Source organism: Tupaia chinensis, unplaced genomic scaffold, assembly GCF_000334495.1.
Source record: "Tupaia chinensis unplaced genomic scaffold, TupChi_1.0 Scaffold000289_1, whole genome shotgun sequence".
Classification (NCBI taxonomy): domain Eukaryota; kingdom Metazoa; phylum Chordata; class Mammalia; order Scandentia; family Tupaiidae; genus Tupaia; species Tupaia belangeri.
Genome location: NW_006159774.1, coordinates 1,843,664 through 1,868,938, shown reverse-complemented (window position 1 = coordinate 1,868,938; position 25,275 = coordinate 1,843,664). Strand labels below are relative to the sequence as shown.

At 42.5% G+C, this 25,275-nt stretch overlaps 1 protein-coding gene across 6 annotated transcripts in view; it reads left to right on the top strand.

Annotated features, from left to right (window-relative positions):
- The window catches only part of CNTRL (centriolin), a 103,667-nt gene extending 80,167 nt beyond the window's left edge, over positions 1-23,500 (top strand). For all 6 annotated transcript variants that reach the window (XM_027772641.1, XM_014588613.2, XM_006150502.3 and 3 more), the window contains 10 exons: positions 1,722-1,795; positions 4,702-4,890; positions 5,579-5,804; positions 10,030-10,235; positions 11,783-11,923; positions 15,612-15,875; positions 16,051-16,113; positions 21,232-21,438; positions 22,669-22,755; positions 23,057-23,500. In XM_027772641.1, the coding sequence (XP_027628442.1) occupies positions 1,722-1,795; positions 4,702-4,890; positions 5,579-5,804; positions 10,030-10,235; positions 11,783-11,923; positions 15,612-15,875; positions 16,051-16,113; positions 21,232-21,438; positions 22,669-22,728 (1,430 nt within the window). In that variant the 3' untranslated portion in view covers positions 22,729-22,755; positions 23,057-23,500. The remainder of the gene's footprint in view (positions 1-1,721; positions 1,796-4,701; positions 4,891-5,578; positions 5,805-10,029; positions 10,236-11,782; positions 11,924-15,611; positions 15,876-16,050; positions 16,114-21,231; positions 21,439-22,668; positions 22,756-23,056) is intronic.
- The last annotated feature ends 1,775 nt before the right edge of the window (positions 23,501-25,275 follow it).

The window sequence follows — 25,275 nt, the reverse complement described above, 5'->3', positions numbered from 1 at the left end:
TTGTGTTAATTTTGAGGGAATTGGGTAAAGTTTTTTTTTTTTTTTTTTTTTTTTTTTTTTGCCATAAGGTGCATGCACTTGCTAGAGAGAAACAGAGAGAGAGGGACAGCGGGAAATCAAGAAATCATCCCTCAGGGGTGATGGCCACACCACAATCACCTCTCCACTCTTCTGAAATTTTTGACCATGCATGTATACGTATCTGGCATGATTTCCTTTTTTTTTTTTTTTCTTTTCTTTTCTTTTTTTTTTTTTTAACAGGTTTTTGCTATACACAGAGAGACAGCAAGAAATCACCCCTCAGGGGGAATGGCCATGCTGCAATCCCTTCTCCTCCATTCTCCTCTCAGGGTTTTGGGCATGCACACACATGTGCCCAGCGTGAATTTAAGCCGTCGGGTCCCGGATTCAAACTGCAGTCAACTACATGAGAGTCAGCAACATAGCCATTATGCCAACTGCTGGTCCCTCTGGCATGATTTCCAAGCAACTGGGGCAAAGGCCTCTAACCATGGTCAGCCATGTGGGAGTCCAGTGCCTTAACCACCACACAAACTGCTGGATCCAGAAATTGGTAATTCTAACTAATACTATAATTGTCAAGCATTTTTTATTATCTTATGCCTGATGTATTTTCTCATAACATTTTTATGAGATAGAAATTATTGTGTTGTTAGATAAGTTATGATGCATTTTTACATAGAAAAAGTTATGTCATGACTTTCCTAATGACCTAGTAGTAGTTTGCCCCGTGTATAGATGAAGAAACCTAAGCTTAGTTTTCTTACGACTTGCTTAAGTGAGAAATGCTCAAGATCACACAGCAATTGGCAAAGCCAGTATATAAAATTTATTCCCAAATTGTCTTCCTGAAAGCTTGTTTTAAATTTATATTTCTACCAACAATGTAGCAGGTACTGCTTTTAAACTGTGCACCTCACCAACATTAAGTATTACCTGTAAATTTTTTCATGAGCTTTTGAACATGGAAATCTTTGAAAACCTAGACGCCAAGCCCAAATCCAGGTTGTTCATGTAATTCTACCTTTAATAAGATAGTCTGGCATTGTCATACACTGAATAGAAACAAGTTTAGGATTGGCCCCATAGTGCAGGGGCTAAGAGCTGTACATTGTACACATGGCCAGTTGCAGTTCAAATCCTAGCCTTGGCAGCTTGAAAAACATATCAGGGTATGTACACGAGTGCCCAAAATCATAATGAGAAGGAGAAATGGAGGAAAAAGATTGTGGTATAATCAGGCCTCGGTAGAGGGTGCTTTCCTTCTTCTCTCTCTCTTTCTCCAGTGCACACACAAACCTGGCAATAATAATTAAAAATAAACAAATAAGGAACCAGCAGTTAGCGTAATGGCTATGTCGCTGGACTCCCACGTAGTTGACCATGGTTTGCGTCCCAGACCCGGTGGCTTAAAACTCACGCCGGGCACGTGTGCATGTGTGCCCAAGATCCCAAGAGGAGAATGGAGGAGAAGGGATTGTGGCGTGGCCATCCCCTCGAGGGGGTGATTTCTCACTTTCTATTTCTCTGTCTCTCTCTGTCTGGCGAACACACGTGCCCTATAGCAAAAACCTCTCCAAAAAAAATAAATAAATAAATAAACAAATAAGTTTAAATTCATTTCTACTTTTTTGGGGGGCAGATGGGAATCTGGAAAATACTTGTGTATTTCTTACTTTATGGAAATATTATTTTTGTAGAAAAACGAGAAGCAGTAAACTCACTACAGGAAGAACTAATTCATGTCCAAGACCACTTGAACCTAGCAAAACAGGTAAGGTTAACAACTTGTAACCTGGAAACCAGCAGATGGCAAAATGGTTACATCGTTGGACTCCCATGTGTCAACTGCGGTTCGAGTCCCAGACTCAGCAGCTTGAAACTCACACCAGACCTGTGTGTGTGTGCATGCCCAAAATCCCGAGAGGAGAATGGAGGAGAAGGGATTGCGGCGTGGTTAATCTCCCCTGGGGGGTGATTTCTGTCTCTCCAGCAAGCACATGCACCTTATAGCAAAAATCTCTAAAAAAACAACAAAACAACAACAAAAACAAATAGTATCCTGAGGGCATGTACATTATTGGGTGAAATTACAAAAATGTCAAGTAGGCTAGTTCCTTTGCACAGTAGCAGGTCATTTATATAACCATCACATAAGTAAAAATTTTGGTGCAGAGCAGTGGGTTTCTCATTTATTTTAGCCCCAGAACTTTTGATTCAAAGTTTTGTACAACCCTAGTAAGTTAGGGTGGTAACTAGACCAGAGCCCAACAGCAATACCTCTGTAGCTCCTTGAACCCAGGGACCAAATGGACCATTTTTATCCATGTCACGGATGAGGCCTCCAAGGGCTGGACTTAGAACTGATTACTTACTGAACTGCACAGTAACTACCACATTTGGGCCTCCTTCTTCTCAAATGTGGAGTACAGTAGTTTCTTAAACCTTGACCTATGATGATCTTAAAGGTAAGTCAGTATTGTCCTGTGAGAATAGTACTATAATTTGGATTTCAAAGACTCTCAAGCAGTTTCTGGTACTCAATCCCATTGAGGAAATTGAGTACCAGAAAAAAGCCAGAAAACCAAAATTCCAAGAGTTGGGTGTGATATGTAAATTTTCTTCCTTCTACTTGAAGAATTCTGTGTTTTAAAGACTAGCTTAAAATCAGGCCAAGCTGCCATGGTACAAGCAATAGGGTGCCAGCATGACACTCGAGCCACACCAGGATTCAGATCCCAGATCAACCTGACTGTACTGGCATGCCCGTGATCCTGGCTGACTAGGGGGCTGTGGGAAGGATCAGGCATGGTGAAACCATGTCAAGGGTACTTATATCTCTCATGAAAACAAGAAAAAAAGAGAGAAAGAAGGGAAAGAAATCTTAGGGAAAAAGTACATTTAAAATCAAAGTAATCTATTTTTAAAACATCTCACATAGGTTCTTTCTTTCTTTTTTTTTTTTTGAGGTTTGCTATAGGGCACGGGCACTCGCCAGAAATACAGAGAGAGACAGGCAGAAAGTGAGAAATCACCCCCCGGGGGGAATGGCCACTCTGCAATCCCTTCTCCTCCATTCTTCTCTCAGGATCTTGGGCATACACGCACACATGCCCGGCGTGAATTTAAGCCACCAGGTCTGGGACTCAAACCGCGGTCAACTACATGGGAGTCCAGCAGCATAGCCATTATGCCAACAGCTGGTCTCTCACATAGGTTCTTATGAATATTGTTTTTTAGAACTATTGGTAATTTTTGGGACCAGCAGATGGGCTAATGGCACATCACTGGACTCCCACATGGCCAACCTTGGTTCTAGTCCTGAACATGGTGGCTTGAAACTCAACACCACGTACATTTGCATATGTGCCCAAAATTCCAAGAGAATGGATGAGAAGGGATTATGGTATGGCCATACTCAGTGATTTCTTGCTTTCTGTCTGTCTGGCTAACACATGTGCCCTATAGCAAAAATCTCTCTTAAAAAAAAACCTCAGGGCCAGCAAGGATGGTTAAGGCACTGGAATTCCCACATGGCCAACTACGGTTTAAGTCCCATACCTGGTGGCTTGCTTTCCCTCCCTCCCTCCTTCCCTTTCTTCCTCCCTCTCTCCTTCCCTTTCTCCTCCCTCTCTCCTTCCCCCCTCCCTCCCTCCCGCCCTCCTTCTCTCTCTCTTTCCGTCTTTCTCTGGCAAAAGTCATGAAAATAATTCATTCTTTTTTAAAGAAGAATTCTTGATAAAATACTTAATTTGATTGCCTTAAAAAAATAAGTACTTGCTATTTTCTGAGGTTTTTAACCTGTATAAATATTTCAGTAGTAACAAAACCAAGATTTTAGGTTTAGGTTGTTTTCAAGAAGAAGTAAACCTTACTCAGCTTTTTTTTTTTTTTTTTTTTGGAGAGGTTTTTGCTATAGGGCGCGTGTGCTCACCAGACAAATAGAGAGAGACAGAAAGCGAGAAATCACCCCCCAAGGGGGGACGGCCATGCCGCAATCCCTTCTCCTCCATTCTCCTCTCGGTATCTTGAGCACGCACGCACATGCGCCCGGCGTGAGTTTTAAGCCATCGGGTCCAGGACGCGTACCGCAGTCGACTACGTGGAAGTCCAGCGACATAGCCATTACGCTAACGGCTGGTCCCTGGATTTCATAATCTTTTAAACCATTCTGTGAAGTGAAGTGGGTGCTGTATATTCCCACCTCAGTGACAAGGCTGCTAAAGCTTAGAGGAACTGAATCTCTTGCTGAGGTTTTCTAATTTTTTTTTTTAGGCACTAAAAAAAGGAAAGCCAATAATTAAATTGAGGTCTGGATACCTTTCTAGAACTTTTTTGAGTTAATAAGGGAAGTTCCTATCTCTTATAGACCCTTATTTTTTTAATAATTATTTTATTTAACTTTATTTATTATTATTGTCATTATTATTTTCCAGCTTGATCAGAGAGAGAGAGAGAGAGAGGAAGTGAGACAGCAAGCCACCAGGTCCGAGACTTGAACCGTGGTCAGCCATGTGGGAATCCAGCACCTCTAACCACCATGCCACTTGCTGGCCCTCTTATAGACCCTTATTAAAAATGCTTTTCATTTTGTCAGACTTAGTAGATTCCAAATTGGTGCTGGCCACCTCTAGAAAAGATGGCTTTGTTTGTATTTCTGATTTGTTCTTTCCGCCAAAGGAGCTGCTTCACACTACCAGCCGCCAGGATGTACTGCTGGGTGAGCAGACCCAGCTCCAGAAGGACGTCAGCAAATGGCTAGAGAGGTTTGAAAACTGCCAAAAAGAAGGGGAGACAAAACAACAGCAACTTCAAGTGCTTCAGAATCAGATTGAAGAAAGCAAGCTCAAAGTAGTTCAACAAGAAATGGTACTACACATTTATAATTTTATATAAATGGATACATTTGATCACTCATATGAGTTTTCCCCCACTGGCAGGAAGCTATGAAGGAATGCCCTCAGCATGGGACTATGTGCCTCTTACCTTCCCTGTATAACCCAGGTGGCTTTTATACCAGTAGTGCGGCTCAATCCTGATTTGTATTTATGTGCCATTAAAAGCATAGAACACAAGTCTTGTAAAGAAGCTTAGTGGCAGGCTGGCCCCATAGACTAGTGGTTAAGGGAACTGGATTGCACATGTTGACTGTGGTTCAAATCTTCACCCTAGTGGCTTGAAAAGCATGCCTAGTGCATGTGCATGCATGCCTAAAATCCCAATAGGATGGAGAAATGGAGAAGGGATTGTAGTGGTGACCATGCCTCATTGGGAGTGCTTTTTCTGTCTGTCTCAGTACCGAGGTTTCTCTCTGATGAGTACACACGTACACACCCTCTGGCAATTAAAAAAAAAAAGTCTTAGTGGCCACATGTTCAAATCCCTATTTCACATGTTGGCCAGATAGTATCCCAGTCCCAGGAACTCACTCTCTGTCCTCATGGACTGTTTGTGCTTTCTGTTCAGCTGGAATCTGTCTCAAGTCCATGAAGGTTCCCTTATCTGGGAAACAGCATGTTTGTTATTTTATGACTAACTATGGTTATTCTCTACTAAGATGTTTCAAAAACTCCAGAAAGAGAGAGAAAGTGAAGAAAAAAAATTAGAAGCCAATAAAATGACACTAAAGGAACAGCAGCACCAACTGGAAAAGGAATTAATAGACCAGAAAAGAAAACTGGACCAGGTGCTCACACAAGTGTTGGTGGCAGAAGAGCGTGTCAGGACTTTGCAGGAAGAGGAGAGGTGGGGTGAGACTCTGGAGAAGACGCTGTCCCAAACCAGTATGTATTCTGGAGCACAGTTCTGGGGGTAAAGTAGGAGAGGATTGGTTTTGCTGGTTGTTCTGTAAAGTGGGTAGACTTGGGCATTGGAAACGGTTATTACTTTTTCCCTGGGAACTCTGATAGACTCAAACCCAATCATTCTACTGTGGAAAATGAGTAGGCAGAGTGCTACTCTTATTAGGGTGATAAGAAAAATCTCTTAGATGTCACTTTTATTTATAAGCCTTCAAAATTGATTACTCACTGTGTACCAGATGTTTGCCTATATGATTCCAATGGAACATCAGGAAATGTGTCTTTATTTATAAAATGGTACATACCAGTATAGGAACCAGCTCCAAATTATATGCTCTTTTCACTGTGTCTGCTCATCTGATGAAAGAATACTGGCATACCTCACTTTATTAAAAATCTGTGTTTCGGGACCAGCAGATGGCATACTGGCTACATCGCTGGACTCACATGTAGCCGATCATGGTTCGAATCCTGGACCCAGTGGCTTAAACTCAGACCAGGCATATGTGCATGTGTGCCCAAGATCCTGAGAGGAGAATAGAGGAAAAGAGATTGTGGCATGGCCATCTTCCCTGGAGGGTGATTTCTCACTTTCTGTCTCTCTGTCTCTCTCTGACTTTCTGGCGAGCGCATGTGCCCTATAGTAAAAACCTCTCCAAAAAAAAAAAAAAAAATCAGTGTTTGGAGCCAGCATGTGGTGAAGTAGTTATGACACTAGACTCCCACATAGCCGACTGCAGTTCAAGTCCCGGACCTGATGGTTTGAAAATCATGCCAGGTACATTTGCATGCATGCCCAAAATCCCAAGAGGAGAATGAAGAGAAAGGGATTGTGGCACGAGCATTCTCCCTGGGGATGATTTCTTACTTTCCCTCTCAGTGTCTGTCTTTGACTCTCTCTGGTGAATGCACACACCCTATGGCAAAAAAAAACAATATATAGAAAAAAAATCAACATTTATGGCGAGCTCCATGGCCTGGTGGCTAAGGCAACTGGATCCCAGCCAGCTGCATGGTTCAAGTCCTTGACCCATTGGCTTGAGAAACATAGCAAGCACATGTGTGCATGACCAAAATCCCGAAAGAAAGGAGAAGTGGAAGAGAAAGGATTATAGCATGGCCATTCCCCATGAGAGGAGTACTTTCTCCTCTCCATCTCTCTGTCTGTCTCTAGTGAGCCACATGTATCCTCTAACATAAAGGGAAAAAAAGCCACATTTATCCTCTAACATAAAGGGAAAAAAATGGGTTTTTTTTTTTTGGAGAGGTTTTTGCTATTAGGGCGCGTGTGCTCGCCAGACAGACAGAGCGAGACAGAGAGACAGAAAGCAAGAAATCACCCCCTGGGGGGATGGTCATGCCGCAATCCCTTCTCCTCCATTCTCCTCTCGGGATCTTGGGCACGCACGCACACGCGCCCGGCATGAGTTTTAAGCCACTGGGTCCGGGACGCGAACCGCGGTAGACCACATGGGAGTCCAGCGACATAGCCATTACGCTAACTGCTGGTCCCGAAAAAAATATTTATAAAAAAAATTTCAGTGGTCTGTCTCATGTTCCCAACACCTCAGACTTGGTCCTCTTACCTTCCCTGTATAACCCAGGTGGCTTTTATACCAGTAGTGCGGCTCAATCCTGATTTGTATTTATGTGCCATTAAAAGCATAGAACACAAGTCTTGTAAAGAAGCTTAGTGGCAGGCTGGCCCCATAGACTAGTGGTTAAGGGAACTGGATTGCACATGTTGACTGTGGTTCAAATCTTCACCCTAGTGGCTTGAAAAGCATGCCTAGTGCATGTGCATGCATGCCTAAAATCCCAATAGGATGGAGAAATGGAGAAGGGATTGTAGTGGTGACCATGCCTCATTGGGAGTGCTTTTTCTGTCTGTCTCAGTACCGAGGTTTCTCTCTGATGAGTACACACGTACACACCCTCTGGCAATTAAAAAAAAAAAGTCTTAGTGGCCACATGTTCAAATCCCTATTTCACATGTTGGCCAGATAGTATCCCAGTCCCAGGAACTCACTCTCTGTCCTCATGGACTGTTTGTGCTTTCTGTTCAGCTGGAATCTGTCTCAAGTCCATGAAGGTTCCCTTATCTGGGAAACAGCATGTTTGTTATTTTATGACTAACTATGGTTATTCTCTACTAAGATGTTTCAAAAACTCCAGAAAGAGAGAGAAAGTGAAGAAAAAAAATTAGAAGCCAATAAAATGACACTAAAGGAACAGCAGCACCAACTGGAAAAGGAATTAATAGACCAGAAAAGAAAACTGGACCAGGTGCTCACACAAGTGTTGGTGGCAGAAGAGCGTGTCAGGACTTTGCAGGAAGAGGAGAGGTGGGGTGAGACTCTGGAGAAGACGCTGTCCCAAACCAGTATGTATTCTGGAGCACAGTTCTGGGGGTAAAGTAGGAGAGGATTGGTTTTGCTGGTTGTTCTGTAAAGTGGGTAGACTTGGGCATTGGAAACGGTTATTACTTTTTCCCTGGGAACTCTGATAGACTCAAACCCAATCATTCTACTGTGGAAAATGAGTAGGCAGAGTGCTACTCTTATTAGGGTGATAAGAAAAATCTCTTAGATGTCACTTTTATTTATAAGCCTTCAAAATTGATTACTCACTGTGTACCAGATGTTTGCCTATATGATTCCAATGGAACATCAGGAAATGTGTCTTTATTTATAAAATGGTACATACCAGTATAGGAACCAGCTCCAAATTATATGCTCTTTTCACTGTGTCTGCTCATCTGATGAAAGAATACTGGCATACCTCACTTTATTAAAAATCTGTGTTTCGGGACCAGCAGATGGCATACTGGCTACATCGCTGGACTCACATGTAGCCGATCATGGTTCGAATCCTGGACCCAGTGGCTTAAACTCAGACCAGGCATATGTGCATGTGTGCCCAAGATCCTGAGAGGAGAATAGAGGAAAAGAGATTGTGGCATGGCCATCTTCCCTGGAGGGTGATTTCTCACTTTCTGTCTCTGTCTCTCTCTGACTTTCTGGCGAGCGCATGTGCCCTATAGTAAAAACCTCTCCAAAAAAAAAAAAAATCAGTGTTTGGAGCCAGCATGTGGTGAAGTAGTTATGACACTAGACTCCCACATAGCCGACTGCAGTTCAAGTCCCGGACCTGATGGTTTGAAAATCATGCCAGGTACATTTGCATGCATGCCCAAAATCCCAAGAGGAGAATGAAGAGAAAGGGATTGTGGCACGAGCATTCTCCCTGGGGATGATTTCTTACTTTCCCTCTCAGTGTCTGTCTTTGACTCTCTCTGGTGAATGCACACACCCTATGGCAAAAAAAAACAATATATAGAAAAAAAATCAACATTTATGGCGAGCTCCATGGCCTGGTGGCTAAGGCAACTGGATCCCAGCCAGCTGCATGGTTCAAGTCCTTGACCCATTGGCTTGAGAAACATAGCAAGCACATGTGTGCATGACCAAAATCCCGAAAGAAAGGAGAAGTGGAAGAGAAAGGATTATAGCATGGCCATTCCCCATGAGAGGAGTACTTTCTCCTCTCCATCTCTCTGTCTGTCTCTAGTGAGCCACATGTATCCTCTAACATAAAGGGAAAAAAATGGGGTTTTTTTTTTGGAGAGGTTTTTGCTATTAGGGCGCGTGTGCTCGCCAGACAGACAGAGCGAGACAGAGAGACAGAAAGCAAGAAATCACCCCCTGGGGGGATGGTCATGCCGCAATCCCTTCTCCTCCATTCTCCTCTCGGGATCTTGGGCACGCACGCACACGCGCCCGGCATGAGTTTTAAGCCACTGGGTCCGGGACGCGAACCGCGGTAGACCACATGGGAGTCCAGCGACATAGCCATTACGCTAACTGCTGGTCCCGAAAAAAATATTTATAAAAAAAATTTCAGTGGTCTGTCTCATGTTCCCAACACCTCAGACTTGGTGCTGTATTTACTCTGTTGGTCTCAAAGACTCAAAAGGAAAAATAGTAGTTCTCTGTCTCTTTGGGATCAGGCCTTGCAGGAACCAGTGACTTCAACAGACTTCCTTCTCTGGGACTTTTCTGGGCTTTGATGTGGATTAGGGTAGGTATGGAGAAAAGCATCTGAGGGGGGTGTGCTACTCTCAGTCCACCTGTCCATGAGGAAGGAAATCTCTGCCCACAGCCAGCCCAGGGCCTCCGGCTAAACCTTCTAAAAATGCTCATTTCAGAACGGCAGCTTTCAGAACGGGAGCAGCAATTAATGGAAAAGTCAAATGAGCTACTGGTTCTTCAGAAAGAGACAGACTCTATGAGGGCAGACTTTAGCCTGTTGCGGAACCAGTTCTTGACAGAAAGAAAGAAAGCCGAGAAACAGGTGTCCAGCCTGAAGGAAGCACTTAAGGTGCAGCGAAGCCAGCTGGAGAAAAACCTTCTTGTGAGTACCTGCTGCCATAGCAGTTTTCCAGGAAATGGCACTTACAAATTTTAAACTACACCACCACCTCACTGTAGAAAACGATGAATTGGCATGACCCAGCCCCTAATGCAGATGTCCTCATTAGTATATTCCTGTACAGTTTAAACTACACCACCACCTCACCGTAGAAAACAATTAGTTGCCACGACCCAGGCCCTAACCCAGACATCGTTATTGGTATATTCCTGTCAGTTTGTTCTTGAAGCAGATGGTGAGCTTTGCCTGAAACTGGACTATAGCCTCTGGGAGCTCTGTCTGACCAGCCTGGGAGATTTTCATGTGGACAGACACTGTCAGCACAAAATAGAGCCCACTTCCTCCTAGGGAGCCTTGGCTGTCACCTCCACTGGCAGGGGGTGGAGGGTGTAACAGAAGGTTCTGTAGACATTTTTACACAGCTGCAGTCAGAGCTTACACATCCTCATCCTGCCTTTTCTGTCAGTGTTAGCCTCACTTAATCACTGTCTTAAACCAGGAAGCTTAACACCACACTTACCCCTGCGATAAATTTGGTAAGTGATACCCAGATAGTTCAGAACAATTATAGAAGGTGGAGGCAGGTGAGCAGCAAGGAGATTGTCACAGATAAGGATTTTTCTAGCATCTTCTAGAGGAATTAATGGAGTCCTGTTGTATTAAAGGGACTTTTGAACTGTGTGTTTACCAAGGGGTAGATACACTTACAACTTGTGATAGGCAAGATGACTGTAAAGAGAATATAGATGTCTAACATGTGAATCCTCCCAGTAATCCTGTGATGGTGAGTATCATTTCTCCCATGTTATAATTAAAGGAGGCTCTGATAGGGAAAGTAACTTACTGTCAGAGGTAATACTGTGGTCTGGAAGTCAGACTAAGGACTAAGAGACTGACAGAAACATACTCCAGACTATGCTATACGTCTGCTTATAAGAGTCAGATAGGATTAGAGGAGCTGAGGCCCAGATGGAAAAGGAAGTTATCGAGCTAGTGATGGTGTGCAAAACCCTCACCTCCACAAGTTGAACCACAGTCATTTTCCTCCTTGTGCTAGGAGCAAAAACAGGAGAACAGCTGCATGCAGAAGGAAATGGCAACAATTCTAGAGGAATTAATGGAGTCCTGTTGTATTAAAGGGACTTTTGAACTGTGTGTTTACCAAGGGGTAGATACACTTACAACTTGTGATAGGCAAGATGACTGTAAAGAGAATATAGATGTCTAACATGTGAATCCTCCCAGTAATCCTGTGATGGTGAGTATCATTTCTCCCATGTTAATTAAAGGAGGCTCTGATAGGGAAAGTAACTTACTGTCAGAGGTAATACTGTGGTCTGGAAGTCAGACTAAGGACTAAGAGACTGACAGAAACATACTCCAGACTATGCTATACATCTGCTTAAAAGAGTCAGATAGGATTAGAGGAGCTGAGGCCCAGATGGAAAAGGAAGTTATCGAGCTAGTGATGGTGTGCAAAACCCTCACCTCCACAAGTTGAACCACAGTCATTTTCCTCCTTGTGCTAGGAGCAAAAACAGGAGAACAGCTGCATGCAGAAGGAAATGGCAACAATTGAACTGGTAGCCCAGGACAATCATGAGCGGGCCAGGCGCCTGATGAAGGAGCTCAACCAGATGCAGCACGAGTACCTGGAGCTCAAGAAACAGGTGAGCCCAGGACCCCACCCTGGCCAGCCTGGAACAGAGAGGGCTCATTAACACTCTTCATTCCCACAGGGCTGTCATAGAGTGTATCGTTTTTCATATTTTTTTAAGAGGAATATTTCTTTATGGAAATTGTGAAAAGCTGGAATGTTCTTTAAGTTAAATCTGGTTTTTGTTTTTAGTCTTAAAACTTGGAAATGAGGGCTAGCCCATGGTGTGGTGGTAAAGGTGATTGGATCCCATATGACTAAACCTGGTTTAAATCTTAGACTGGGTGACTTGAGAAACATGCCGGGTCTATAAGTGTGCATGCCCAAAGTCCTGAAAGAAGGAAGAGATGGAGGAGAAAGGATTGCAATGTGACCATTCCCACAAAGGGGTGGTCTCTTTCTCTTTTTCTCCCTCCCTATCTCTCCATGAGTGTACATGCCCTCCAACAAGTTTAAAAAATAAATAGGGACCAGCAGTTGGCGTAATGGCTATGTTGCTGGACTCCCACGTAGTCGACCACAGTTCGAGTCCTGGACCTGGTGGCTTAAACTCACACCAGGTGCGTGTGCATGCATGCCCAAGATCCCAAGAGGAAAATGGAGGAGAAGGGATTGTGGCGTGACCATCCCCCCTGGGGTGTGATTTCTTTCTATCTCTGTCTATCTGGTAAGCACATGTGCCCTATAACAAAAACCTCTCCAAAAAAAAGAATAAATAAATAAACTTAGAAATGTACCTTCCATAAGAAAAAAAAATTGTTAAAAACACGCTTTTAAAGTTTTCTTAAATTCAGCAAGCTTTTCATCAGTTTTCTAAAAGGAAAAAAATGGTAATTTTTTTTAACTTTTTTTTTTTTCTTTTTTTTTGGAGAGGTTTTTGCTATAGGGCGCGTGCACTCGCCAGACAGACAAGAGAGAGACAGAAAGCGAGAAATCACCCCCCAGGGGGGATGGCCACACCGCAATCCCTTCTCCTCCATTCTCCTCTTGGGATTCTGGGCATGCACGCACACGCGCCCGGTGTGAGTTTAAGCCACCGGGTCTGGGTCTCGAACTGCGGTCGACTACGTGGGAGTTCAGCGACATAGCCTTTAGGCTAACTGCTGGACTCCAAAAAATGGTAATTTTTTAGCATAAAATTTTATCACATCCAAAGAATTACATTGAGATGTTAAATTTTGTAAGGAAACTTCAACAATTTCATAGAAAAATGGAATTCAAGTATGAGTTTCTGTTAATTTTGTAAGAGGAAGTGTGCACTCATGGAGAAAGAGAGAGAAAGAAAGCATCCCCTGTTGAGATAGTTATGCCACAGTCTCTTATTCATTTCTTCTTCCTTTTGGGATTTTGAGCATGCCTACACACATGCCTGGCATGCTTTTCAAATCACCAGGTCCAGGACTATGCAGGCAGCCATGTGGGAACTAGCTGCTTTAACCACCATGCTACCTCTGGTCCATTTCTTTAGTGGCAAAAAATTTTTTAATATATGCATTTTTTCATAATACACATTTTCCATTAACTCTTTTAAAGCCCTATTTATGCCAGAATAAGTGTATCAGAGCCAAAACCCTCAGACAAAAGAAAAAATGGTCCAGTAAAAACCTTTGATAGCATCCTTTGTAACCAGGTGGGGAAATGAAACCTGCTTGTGCTGGAACTAGTAAAGGCTCTAATTCTGATGCCTTTGGAGTCCCTTAGCTAGTATCAGCAGCTGGGCCATATCTGAACGTAGCTGGGCTACTCTGACCACTTGGTTGGCCCTGCTATACTTTATCCTTTGCAACCCCATGTGGCCATTCCACTGTTATATGTGCTTTCAATGGCCACTTCCCCCTCCATGCCCCACTACACACACACACACACACACACACACCCTCTGGATCAAGAAAAACTTCAAAGAAATAAAAAGGTTATTTGGACCAGCCCTATGGTCTAGTGGTTAAGAGAAATGAATCCCATGTGGCTGACTCCATGGTTTGAATCCTGGCCCCAGAACTTGAGCACATGTGTATGTGTACCCAAAATACCAACAGGACGGAGGAATGGAGAAAGGATTGGGTGTGACTACACCCCTTTGGGGGGTATTTTCTCCCTCTCCTTCACTCTCTTTCTCTGTGACAAGCTCACGTGCCCTCTGGTTTAAAAATAAATAAAAATAACAAAATAACAGACATAAGAATGGAAAGTTATCCTTTAAGGATGATGTATATAGTAATATCTTTGACTTGATTGACATGTACTGCATGCATGCTTTGAAAAATCATATTGTACGCTATAAAGATGTACAGTGATTGGGTCGGCACGTGGCGTGGTGGATAAAGGCGCTGGATTCCCACATGGCTGACCATGGTTTGAGTCTCGGATCTGGCCGCTTGCTTTCTTGCTTTAACTTTCTCTCCACCTCCCCCTCTCTCTCTGGTGAAATTGAAAAAAATAATTAACAAATGGAATTAAGTAAATAAATAAATGAATAATTCTTTAAAAAAAAAAAAAAAAGATGTACAATGGCTCGGGACCAGCAGGTGACGTAGTGGTTAAGGGCATTGGACTCCATCATGACTTGAGTCCTGGGCCTGGTGGCTTACTTTCTCACTTCCTGTCTCTCTCACTCTCTTATTCTGTCCCTCTCTGGTCCAATTTAAATTAATTAATTAATTAATTTGTTTTTTAAAAAAAGATGTACAATGATTAAATGTAAAAAAATTTTAAGATTATTTGAAGGTCACATGCCCTTAGTGATTCCAGATGCTTCTGCAAACTTGGTAGGGCATTTAACGGTACGTATGACTGTAGTACCTTCTTTAAGCTCTTTATTGGAGAGCAGCATAGTCTCAGAAATTAAACACAATCCTTTGTAACACTTTAGGAAACCTCTAGATTGCCCATATCACTGGATTCTTTATCTATAAATGAAAGTATTTGACCAGATTTTTAATTTTTTTAGAATTTTGCCATAGGGCACATGCACTTACCAGAGAGACAGAGAGAAGGAAAATGAAAAATCACACACACACACACACACACACACAGAGCATATCACAGTTCCTTCTCCTCTATTTTCCTCTCGGGGTTTTGGGCATGTACATACACACACCCCTGTTTTTTAAGCTGCTGGGTCCAGGACTTGAACTGTGGGATCCAGCACCTTAACCACCACTCTACCTGCTGGCCCTGGCCAAATCATTTCTAAGGCTTCTTCTAGCATTAACAATTATAATCTAGATCAGTAAAGACTTGTTTCAGGAAATGGCCATTTTTATCATTTGAGGTTTAATTTGTAGTTGTCAATTGGGAATCACTATGTTGCTTATTATAAATTTTCACTTAGTTCTCACATTTTTGAAGGATCATCTCCATATATAAATCAGGTAGTAGAGGATTAGAAGTTAGCTTTTAGTCCTACTGGTCATTTTTACCAGAAGTGAGATGTAATCCAGCCTCGTTTAGCTCCAAGAGTAAGTCACCGTCAAGGAACACAATGCACGTGTTTTTCCAAAAGTAAGTTGCAAAATGCTAGTAAAATTATCCACTTGGTCCTTGTAGATACTTAAATAAGCAAAAAATCATACATTTTACAGTGCTAATAATCGTAGTAGTTGATATTGACAGATTTTTAAATACATGACACATTAAATAGCTCAATTTCAAGTAAGTCCCAAACTTCTCACTATCTTTTTTGATTCCAATTCACTCTTTAGATGGCAAACCAAAAAGATTTGGAGAGAAGACAAGTGGAAATCAGTGATGCAATGCGAACACTTAGATCTGAAGTGAAAGATGAAATCAGAACCAGCCTGAAGAATCTCAACCAGTTTCTTCCAGAACTACCAGCAGATCTAGAGGCTATTTTGGAAAGAAATGAAAATCTAGGAGAGTTGGAAAGCTTGAAAGAGAACTTCCCATTCACCATGAATGAGAAACCTTTTGAAGAAAAGCCGAACTTTTCCCAAGTTCATATAATGGTAAGTGTTTATCCTGCTATTCTCTGGGCTTCATAGAGGAAGAGTTTGGTTCCCACCTCACCCACTTTAGCTAAAAATAGATGTGGAGGTGCTGCAGTAGGAGGAGAGAAAGGTGGGTAGCTCCTAGTTGCATATATGTTGGCTCACTGATCTCTCCCTTCTTCTTTTGGGAAAGGATGAGCATTGGCGTGGAGAAGCACTCCGAGAGAAACTGCGTCACCGTGAAGATCGGCTCAAGGTAGAGCTTTAAAAAAAAAAAGTCAACCAATCCCACAGACTCAGCACACTGGGGGGAGGGAAAATTCCTTCCGCTCACTGCTGCTTTCACATTCAGTATGGCAGCATTCACAGCAGTCTCTAGATGACACTGCTGAAGCTCAGAGATCTGGCATCTCAGTAAATGGCAGTCAGTGTTGAGCATGTGAATTCTGGTGTTTGGGCCAGTGTTCTTCATCCTATGTGATGCACTTCACCTCAACTAAAACTGTCAGAATCTAAGTATTAGGTTGGTGTGAAAACAACTGCAGTTTTAGACCATGAATTTTAAATCATTATAACTAGGCTCATCTTTATTAATCAAAATAGGAGCCACTACAATCAGTACATTTTTGCCAATGAGAAATAGGTTTATTCCTGTAACAAAAATCTGTGCTTTAGAATTCAACAAACCCTTGGAAGCATCTTCTGCATCCTGTTGGTTATAGAAGCATTTTTTTTCTGCAAAAAGTTGTCAACATGCTTGGAGAAGTGGTAATAAGTTGGCAAAGAGGTCAGGTGAATATGATGGATGAGGCAAAACTCCATAGCCCAGTTCATTCAACTTCTGAAGTGTTATTTGTGCAACATGCAATCAGGCCTTGTTGTAGAGAATTGGGCCCTTCCTGTTGACCAGTGCCAGCTGCAGGCTTTGCAGTTTTCAGTTATCACACTGATTTGCTGAACATACTTCTCAGATTTACATCTGGTTTTGTCAGGATTCAGAAAGCTATAGGGATCAGACCCCACAAACAGAGACCATGACCTTTTTCTTGGTGCAAGTTTGGCTTTGGGAAGTGCTTTGGACCTTCTCAGTCCAGCCATTCAACTGGTCATTGCTGATTGTTGTATAAAATCCACTTTTCATCACATGTCACAGGCTGATGAAGAAATGGTTCGTTGTTGTGTAAAAAAAGAGATGATGACACTACAAAACGATTTTTTTTTTCAGTCAGCTAATAAGACACCCACTTATTGAGCTTTATCACCTTTCCAATTGCTGAATGACTATAGAATGCATGAGTGTTTGAGTTCTTGGGCAGCTTCTTGAGCTGTAAGATCAGCTTCAGTGATTGCTCCCAGTTGGTCGTTGTCAGCTTCCAGTCGCTGGTCACTATGCTTCACATTTTTAGGATTCTCATCTCCTTTGCCCTGTACATTCACTAGCAGTTCCTGGGCCAGTGCACTGTTTGATGTTGCAAGTTGTCTCCACTGCTTTATAACCTGTTTTGAACTCACTCCAATTTGATTTTTGTCTAACAACATTTCCATAGTCTTTAAAAAATAAATAAAAGAGCAAGTTATAAGTCATTATCAAAAAAACATGAAGCAAGAAATGTACATTATTAAAGTGATATATAACATAACTACATTTATTTAAGAATATATCTATGGCTATGTCGCTGGACTCCCACGTAGTCGACCGCGGTTTGCGTCCCGGACCTGGTGTCTTAAAACTCACACCAGGCATATGTGCATGCATGCCCAAGATCCCAAGAGGAGAATGGAGGAAAAGGGATTGTGGCGTGGCCATCCCCCCTAGGGGGTTATTTCTCGCTTTCTGTCTCTCTCTGTCTGGTGAGCACACGCGCCCTATAGCAAAAACCTCTTAAATATATATATACACACATATATATATATATATATATAAACAATAGCAAACAGTAAATTTCAATGATACAAAACTGCAGTTACTTTTGCATCAACCTAATATTTGGTACAGAAAATAAAGACAATAATAAATTCGTAAGGATATCATAGGCTAGTGGTTAGGATAAAGATTAGGAATACTAGAAGATTAGCCTTGAGAGTCAGATAAGGAATTATTTCCTGTGACATCCATGAAAGGACATCTAAATCTAAAGGCAGCTGAAAATAGGAGTCGGGATTCAGTGATCAATGTTGACCTCAAGATGGGATGGAGAAGAATATAGTGGGGGGGGGGACTGCAGGTGGCGTGGTGGTTAAGGGTGCTGGACTTCCACATGGCTGACCACAGTTTGAGTCCCGGACCTGGCGGATTGTTTCTCACTTTCCCTCTTTCTCTCACTCTGTCCCTCTCTGGTCATATTAAAATAAATAAATGAAGTTAAATAAAAATAATTATTTTTAAAAAAAGAATATAGGTGATTTTTTTTTTTTTTTTAGATTTTGGAATATTTGCATAAACATAAGATACCTTGGGGATAGGACCCAAGTTTAAACACAGAATTCATTTGTTTTAGGGACCAGCAGTTAGTGTAATATCTATGTCGCTGGACTCCCACATAGTCGACCACGGTTCGAGTCCCGGACCTGGTGGTTTAAACTCACGCCGGGTGCGTGTGCGTGCGCGTGCATACCCAAGATCCCAAGAGGAAATGGAGGAGAAGGGATTGCGGCGTGGCCATCCCCCCTGGGGGGGTGATTTCTTGCTTTCTGTCTCTCTGTCCCTGTCTGTCTGGCAAGCGCACGCACCCTATAGCAAAAACCTCTCAAAAAAACAAAACAAAAAATTTCATTTGTTTTATATATCCCTTATGCACATAACTCAAAGGCGATTTTATATAATACTTAACTATTGCAGTGTTTTGATCATGACCCATCACATGAAATCAGCTGTAGAATTTTCCCCTTGTGGTGTAATACTGTTCTTCAGAAATCTAGACTTTGGAGCATTTTTGACTTTTGGATTAGATGTCAATCTGTATTAGTTTTTGCAGTTATGAAAGTTGCCTGTCTCGGGAACCAGCAGTTAGCGTAATGGCTATGTCGCTGGACTCCCACGTAGTCGACCGCAGTTCGTGTCCCGGACCCGGTGGCTTAAACTCACGCCAGGCGCGTGTGCGTGCGTGCCCAAGATCCCGAGAGGAGAATGGAGGAGAAGGGATTGTGGCGTGGCCATCCCCCCTGGGGGGCGATTTCTCGCTTTCTGTCTCTCTGTCTCTCTCTGTCTGTCTGGCGAGCGCACGCGCCCTACAGTGAAAATCTCTCCAAAAAAAAAAAAAGTTGCCTGTCTCGGGAACCAGCAGTTAGCGTAATGGCTATGTCGCTGGACTCCCACGTAGTCGACCGCAGTTCGTGTCCCGGACCCGGTGGCTTAAACTCACGCCAGGCGCGTGTGCGTGCGTGCCCAAGATCCCGAGAGGAGAATGGAGGAGAAGGGATTGTGGCGTGGCCATCCCCCCTGGGGGGCGATTTCTCGCTTTCTGTCTCTCTGTCTCTCTCTGTCTGTCTGGCGAGCGCACGCGCCCTACAGTGAAAATCTCTCCAAAAAAAAAAAAAGTTGCCTGTCTCGGGAACCAGCAGTTAGCGTAATGGCTATGTCGCTGGACTCCCACGTAGTCGACCGCAGTTCGTGTCCCGGACCCGGTGGCTTAAACTCACGCCAGGCGCGTGTGCGTGCGTGCCCAAGATCCCGAGAGGAGAATGGAGGAGAAGGGATTGTGGCGTGGCCATCCCCCCTGGGGGGCGATTTCTCGCTTTCTGTCTCTCTGTCTCTCTCTGTCTGTCTGGCGAGCGCACGCGCCCTACAGTGAAAATCTCTCCAAAAAAAAAAAAAAAGTTGCCTGTCTCTTGCCTACTGGTGGTGGAATATGCTGTTAAGATGCTATGCTCTTCAGAATGGGATCACATGTGAGGCCGAGGTTCAAGTTCTGGTCTAACCTAAAGGCTGGGCAGAGTGGTGCAAACCTATAATCCCAGAGTTTCAAGGATCCTGAGGCAGGAAGATCGTGAGTTCAAGGCTAGTCTGGGCAATGTAGTAAGACTTCATCTATAAAAGAGCCAGGCATGATGACATACACCTAAAGTTCCAGCTAGGAAACTGAGGGAAAAGAATTGCAACAGTGAGATCCTCTCTAAAAAACAAAACAAGGAAGTGTACTATGTCAAGTCTCACTTCTTTTCTGCAATTAGACAGTTTCTATTGTCTCTGTTTTACTATTGGCATGATAGGTTGAATGCAGTTTTGTTTCTTAATAAATCTTCATTAAAATTCAATAAGTTAAAAATTCAGTTCTTCATTGCTACATTTCAAATACTCAGTAACTGATGTGTCTAATGGGTACTTTATTGACAGCAGATATAGAACACTGCCATAACTGTAGGATGTTCTGTTGAACAGTACTATTACAGACGTTGAATGAGTTCTTTCCAGACTACTGCATAAAGCCCAAAAGTTATCTGGAATTGGGAACCAGCAGTTAGCGTAATGGCTATGTCGCTGGACTCCCACGTAGTCGACCGCGGTTCGCGTCCCGGACCCGGTGGCTTAAAACCCACGCCGGGCGCATGTGCGTGCGTGCCCAAGATCCCAAGAGGAGAATGGAGGAGAAGGGATTGTGGCGTGGCCATCCCCTCTGGGGGGTGATTTCTCGCTTTCTGTCTCTCTGTCTCTCTCTGTCTGTCTGGCGAGCGCACGCGCCCTATAGTGAAAAACCTCTCAAAAAAAAAAAAAGTTATCTGGAATTGAGGATTAAATATAGTGAGGAGACACTGAAGAATGCAAGTTTAAACAAATTTAAGTCTTTGCAGACAAGAGAGAAATGAGGCAGATTTAATAGGCAAGAGACACAGGAATCCTAAGATTCCTTACAGTGGAAAGAACAGGCTGAGTAAAGGCCCAGTTGACAGTACAGAGTGGCAAAGTTTATGCATACTGAGAGTATCCATCTGACACTTTTTTAATTTAAAGGACAAAAGCATTATCAGCAGCATTTCTACTTTATGGTAGCCAAATTTGCCCAACAAATATTGCACATGAAGAAGCTGAGTAATGGTTCTGGTACACTTCTAATGTGTTTCTTTTTTTTTTTTTTTTTTGGAGAGGTTTTTGCTACAGGGCGCATGCACTTGCGAGAAAGACAGAGACAGACAGAGAGATAGAGAGCAAGAAATCACCCCCCAGGGGGGATGGCCATGCCGCCATTCCTTCTGCATTCTCCTCTCGGGATCTTGGGCACGCATGCACACGCGCCCGGTGTGAGTTTAAGCCACCGGGTCCAAGGCTCAAACCACTGTCAACTACATGGGAGTTCAGCAACATAACCATTATGCTAACTGCTGGTCTCAGGACATTTCTAATGTGTTAAATCCTCAATTTTATCGTAACTCTTTTCAGGCACAACTGCGACACTGTATGTCTAAGCAAGCAGAAGTTCTGATTAAAGGAAAGCGGCAGACAGAGGGCACTTTGCACAGTTTGAGGAGACAAGTAGATGCTTTAGGGGAATTGGTCACCAGCACTTCTGCAGATTCAGTGTCATCACCCAGTCTGTCTCAACTGGAGTCTTCCCTTGCAGAGGACTCTCATCTGGGACCAAGTCAGGTAAGGGTTTAATACAGTACATGGAAAGTACTCAAAAGCTTTGAGGTATAGAACCTAGGGGAGGCTCAGGTAGATAATGCTACTTTCAGCTCTCTGGAAAACTTTTTTAGCTAAGACTTGTTTTTTTGTGTGTGTTCCTTGAGAAAACTGGAACCAACTGGTTCATAGATATACAGAGAATAAATAAGCTGATGGTTTAGGAAATAGGACAGGAATTAGAGACTGGAAGACTTAGCAGGGATGCCGTAAATCCTGTTAATGTCCTCCACTTCTGGGTTTCCTTTTCCTACCTGGTCAGTATATTGAACTGTGAGGCCAATTTAAGTCTTAATTTATGCTCTGTCTCCCTGTATCTTGGGGAAAGATGACTGTACCTACTGTGACTCCTCAGAAAAAGTCTAAAAGCAGACTTAACTCAGGGTCTGTTTAAAACCCTGAGTTTCACAACGGTTTTCTGTGTGCAGTTTAAATAAGATTAATAATCATTTAAGAGGAACATGAAATATAGTCACAGAACCAGTAGGTAGTAACACCATCAGAGACAGATAACAGCTTCCATTTTTTAGTACCTGCTGCGTGCACATACTGTATTAAGCACCTTACATATATCCCTTTATTTTTATCATGGAAGGTACAAATAAATTAGCCCTTTACAGATAAGAAAAGTGTATAAAATGACAAATTAATTTGTCAAGGACATAACACACAAAACCAGGACTCAAGCTAATCTGTCTTTACCACAGAGCACTATATCCTTAATAGTTGAACCACAAGGAACATTCAAGGACCATTGCCTCTTTAATAGGCCTAAAGTGGAAAAACACTTACTACCTAGGTCACATAGCTAATTAGCAACAGAACAAAGATTTGAATATAATTAACACCTTCTGTGCCAAATCAGGTAAATGCCACATTATCGGTGAGCCTCAGGACAGAGCTTGAGGAGGAGGGTGAGAGACATGGCATTGAAAAATAGGTAAGAGTCCAGGCTAGTGAGAGAAGAGTGGATATGGGTTTAGGAGCCAGGTTTCATGATCAGTTCAAGGTAGCAACCAGAGAACTTCAAGTGCTTTAAGGCAAGAAATAACAGATGTTAGAGGCATAGCGGGTGGGGGCGAGAGTGTGAAAACTGACGTCTGGAATTGGAATCCATGCTATGTGGTATAAAAGCTTGAACTAGGATAGAGATAGGGGGCTGCCTTCTGAGCTCACATTTTCTCTTCTTTCTAGAGTTCCTTCCAACAAGTTCTCCAAGGTCCAGCAGAACCACCGAACAGTTACCAACACTGATGCCATTCCTAACTTCCTGCTCACAGGGTACTCACTAGAGATCTTTTAAACTAACATTTTCAAGTGGAAAATCTTGATTTCTAGAAGTTTTAATTTTATCCTTTTTTCATACTTGTGTACTATAGTTCATTATAAAACATCTTTCCAAAGTACTCAAATATGTATATTACCTATCTATTGGGTCTTCAGGAAAGATGCTTTTTTGCATAGAAAAACATTTCATTTCCTGACAACCTAATACATCATACCATGATTTAATATAAACTTATTTAAGAGTTTTTTCCTGTTTCAAGAATTTAACTCGTCCTTCCTTTTTGTTTTACTGTAGGAAAAAAAATGGCTTGGCCAGACGAGGAATAGTGTCTTGCATAAATGTATCTGAGGAAATCCTTCTTTACTACCTCGCTAACTGCACAATTGGAATACCACTTGGTTTTTATCAAGATCCAGTGAATTCAGATGCTGAAATTCCACTGTAGTTTACTTTGCTTGTACCACTAATGCCAGGGTTTTTGTAAATCACTTGTATATATGGGAATAGTTGTATACAATTTAAACCGGAGTCCTAGACAGCTGGGTTTTTTTTTAATCTTTGGAATATGTTTTTATAAAACAATGCTGATTTAAACTGAATGTTTGAATCTATAAACTGGTAAATCTAGTTACAAAGAAAAAAGAACATAATTTAAGTCATTTATATAGTGTCAAACGTTATTTTTGGATTCTGCTTTAAATCTATTTTTTTGTATGGAAATAAAAAAAATGAAATCACCTTGGGTCTATCAACTTTATATTCACAGATCAGTAGTTCCAAGAAAACAAGAATCTTTCAGATGGTTTTTCATCATTTACCTGGAGATTTAATTATCTTATTAAATATATTTCATCATTTGGATGCCTATTATAAAACTATGTTTCAGCTGCTTTTCCTCAGCCAAAAGTATTTTGTTGGGAAACTTTACCCCTTAAAAGAATCTGACCCAGTGACAAATTCAAACTATTCAGACTTAAATTTGCTTACTCTAATTAACAGCCCAACTCCATGATCTATATACATGTCTTTCAAAACACTATAGCAGCTACTATCACAGTTGTATGGCAACTGAATTATTCCTAAGGGGTGAAGTATGCAGATTTTGTCTTTATTTCCATGAGAGTCAGACACCCCAACAGGGTCTTCATGCCATGACCCAGCCAGATCATAGGCACAGGTATACTCAGAGAGATCCCAAGAAATAAATGAGCCTAGTAGTGTTTTTATGTTTGTTTTTTTAAAGAGATTTTTGCTATAGGGCACGTGCACTCGCTAGAGAAACAGAAAGCAAGAAATCACCCCCTGAGGGGGGATGGCCACACCACCCTTCTCCAGGCTTCTCTCAGGATTTGGGGCATGCATGCACACATACCTGGCGTGAGTTTGAAGCCACCAGGTCTGAAACCTGAACTACAGTTGACCATGTGGGAGTCCAGTGATGTAACCTTCAGGCCATCTGCTGGTCCCCAACCCAGTACTTTTACTGTGCAGGTCCAGCTGTTATTACTGCACTATCACCCTCCCGAGTTAGGTTTGGAAACATTCCTAAGAACCTTCAACTAGGCCAGTAGACAGCTTTTGAGCCCTACAGGCATTATACTTTGTTACCACAATACAGATAATACAATGCAGTAATCCCTCACTGCCAAGGTTTACATTCCTAAAATAGGCTAGGACTCCAGTCTTCCATTAAGACAACAAAGTAGGAAGCAGCAGTTAGCATAATGGTTATGTCACTGGACTCCCATGTAGTCAACCACGGTTTGAGTCCTGGACCCGGTGGCTTAAACTCACGCCAGGCGCGTGTGCGTGCATGCCCAAGATCCCGAGAGGAGAAGGGACTGCGGTGTGGCCATCCTCCCTGGGGGGTGATTTCCCTTTCTTTCTGGAGAGCGCACACGCCCTTATAGCAAAAACCTCTCAAAAAAAAAAAAGTAACAATTTTTTTGAGCAATTTTTGTTATAGGGGACACAAAATGAGAAATCACCCTCCATAGAGGGCTGCACCACAATCCCTCCTCCTCCATTCTCTCAGGATCTTGGACATGCATGCACAACATGTACTCAGTATGAGTTTCAAGTCTTGGTCCAGGACTCAAACTATGTGGGAGTCCAGCATCTTAACCACTATGCCACCTGCTGGCCCCCATAAAACTCATTAACACAGAATAAATTCAAGAAGGTATTTACTTCCAAAACAAAACTTTATATTCTCCTTTATTTTGCTTTCTTGAATTTTAGCAAAATGCTTGAAGGTCTTGCATATTCACAATTCCTGTAGTAATTCAGGGACACGGTTTTTTGGACCTATGCTATATGAGGGTAAATAAAATACTTTTAAGTTTTTGCTGTAGGGCACATGCACTCACCAGGAGAGACAGGGAAAATGAGAAATCACCCTCCAGAGGGGATGGCCACATTGCAATCCCTTCTCTCCTCAGGATTTTGGGCACACAAGGCACAGAGGCCAGTGTGATTTTCTTTTTCTTTTTCTTTTTTTTTTTTTTTTTTTT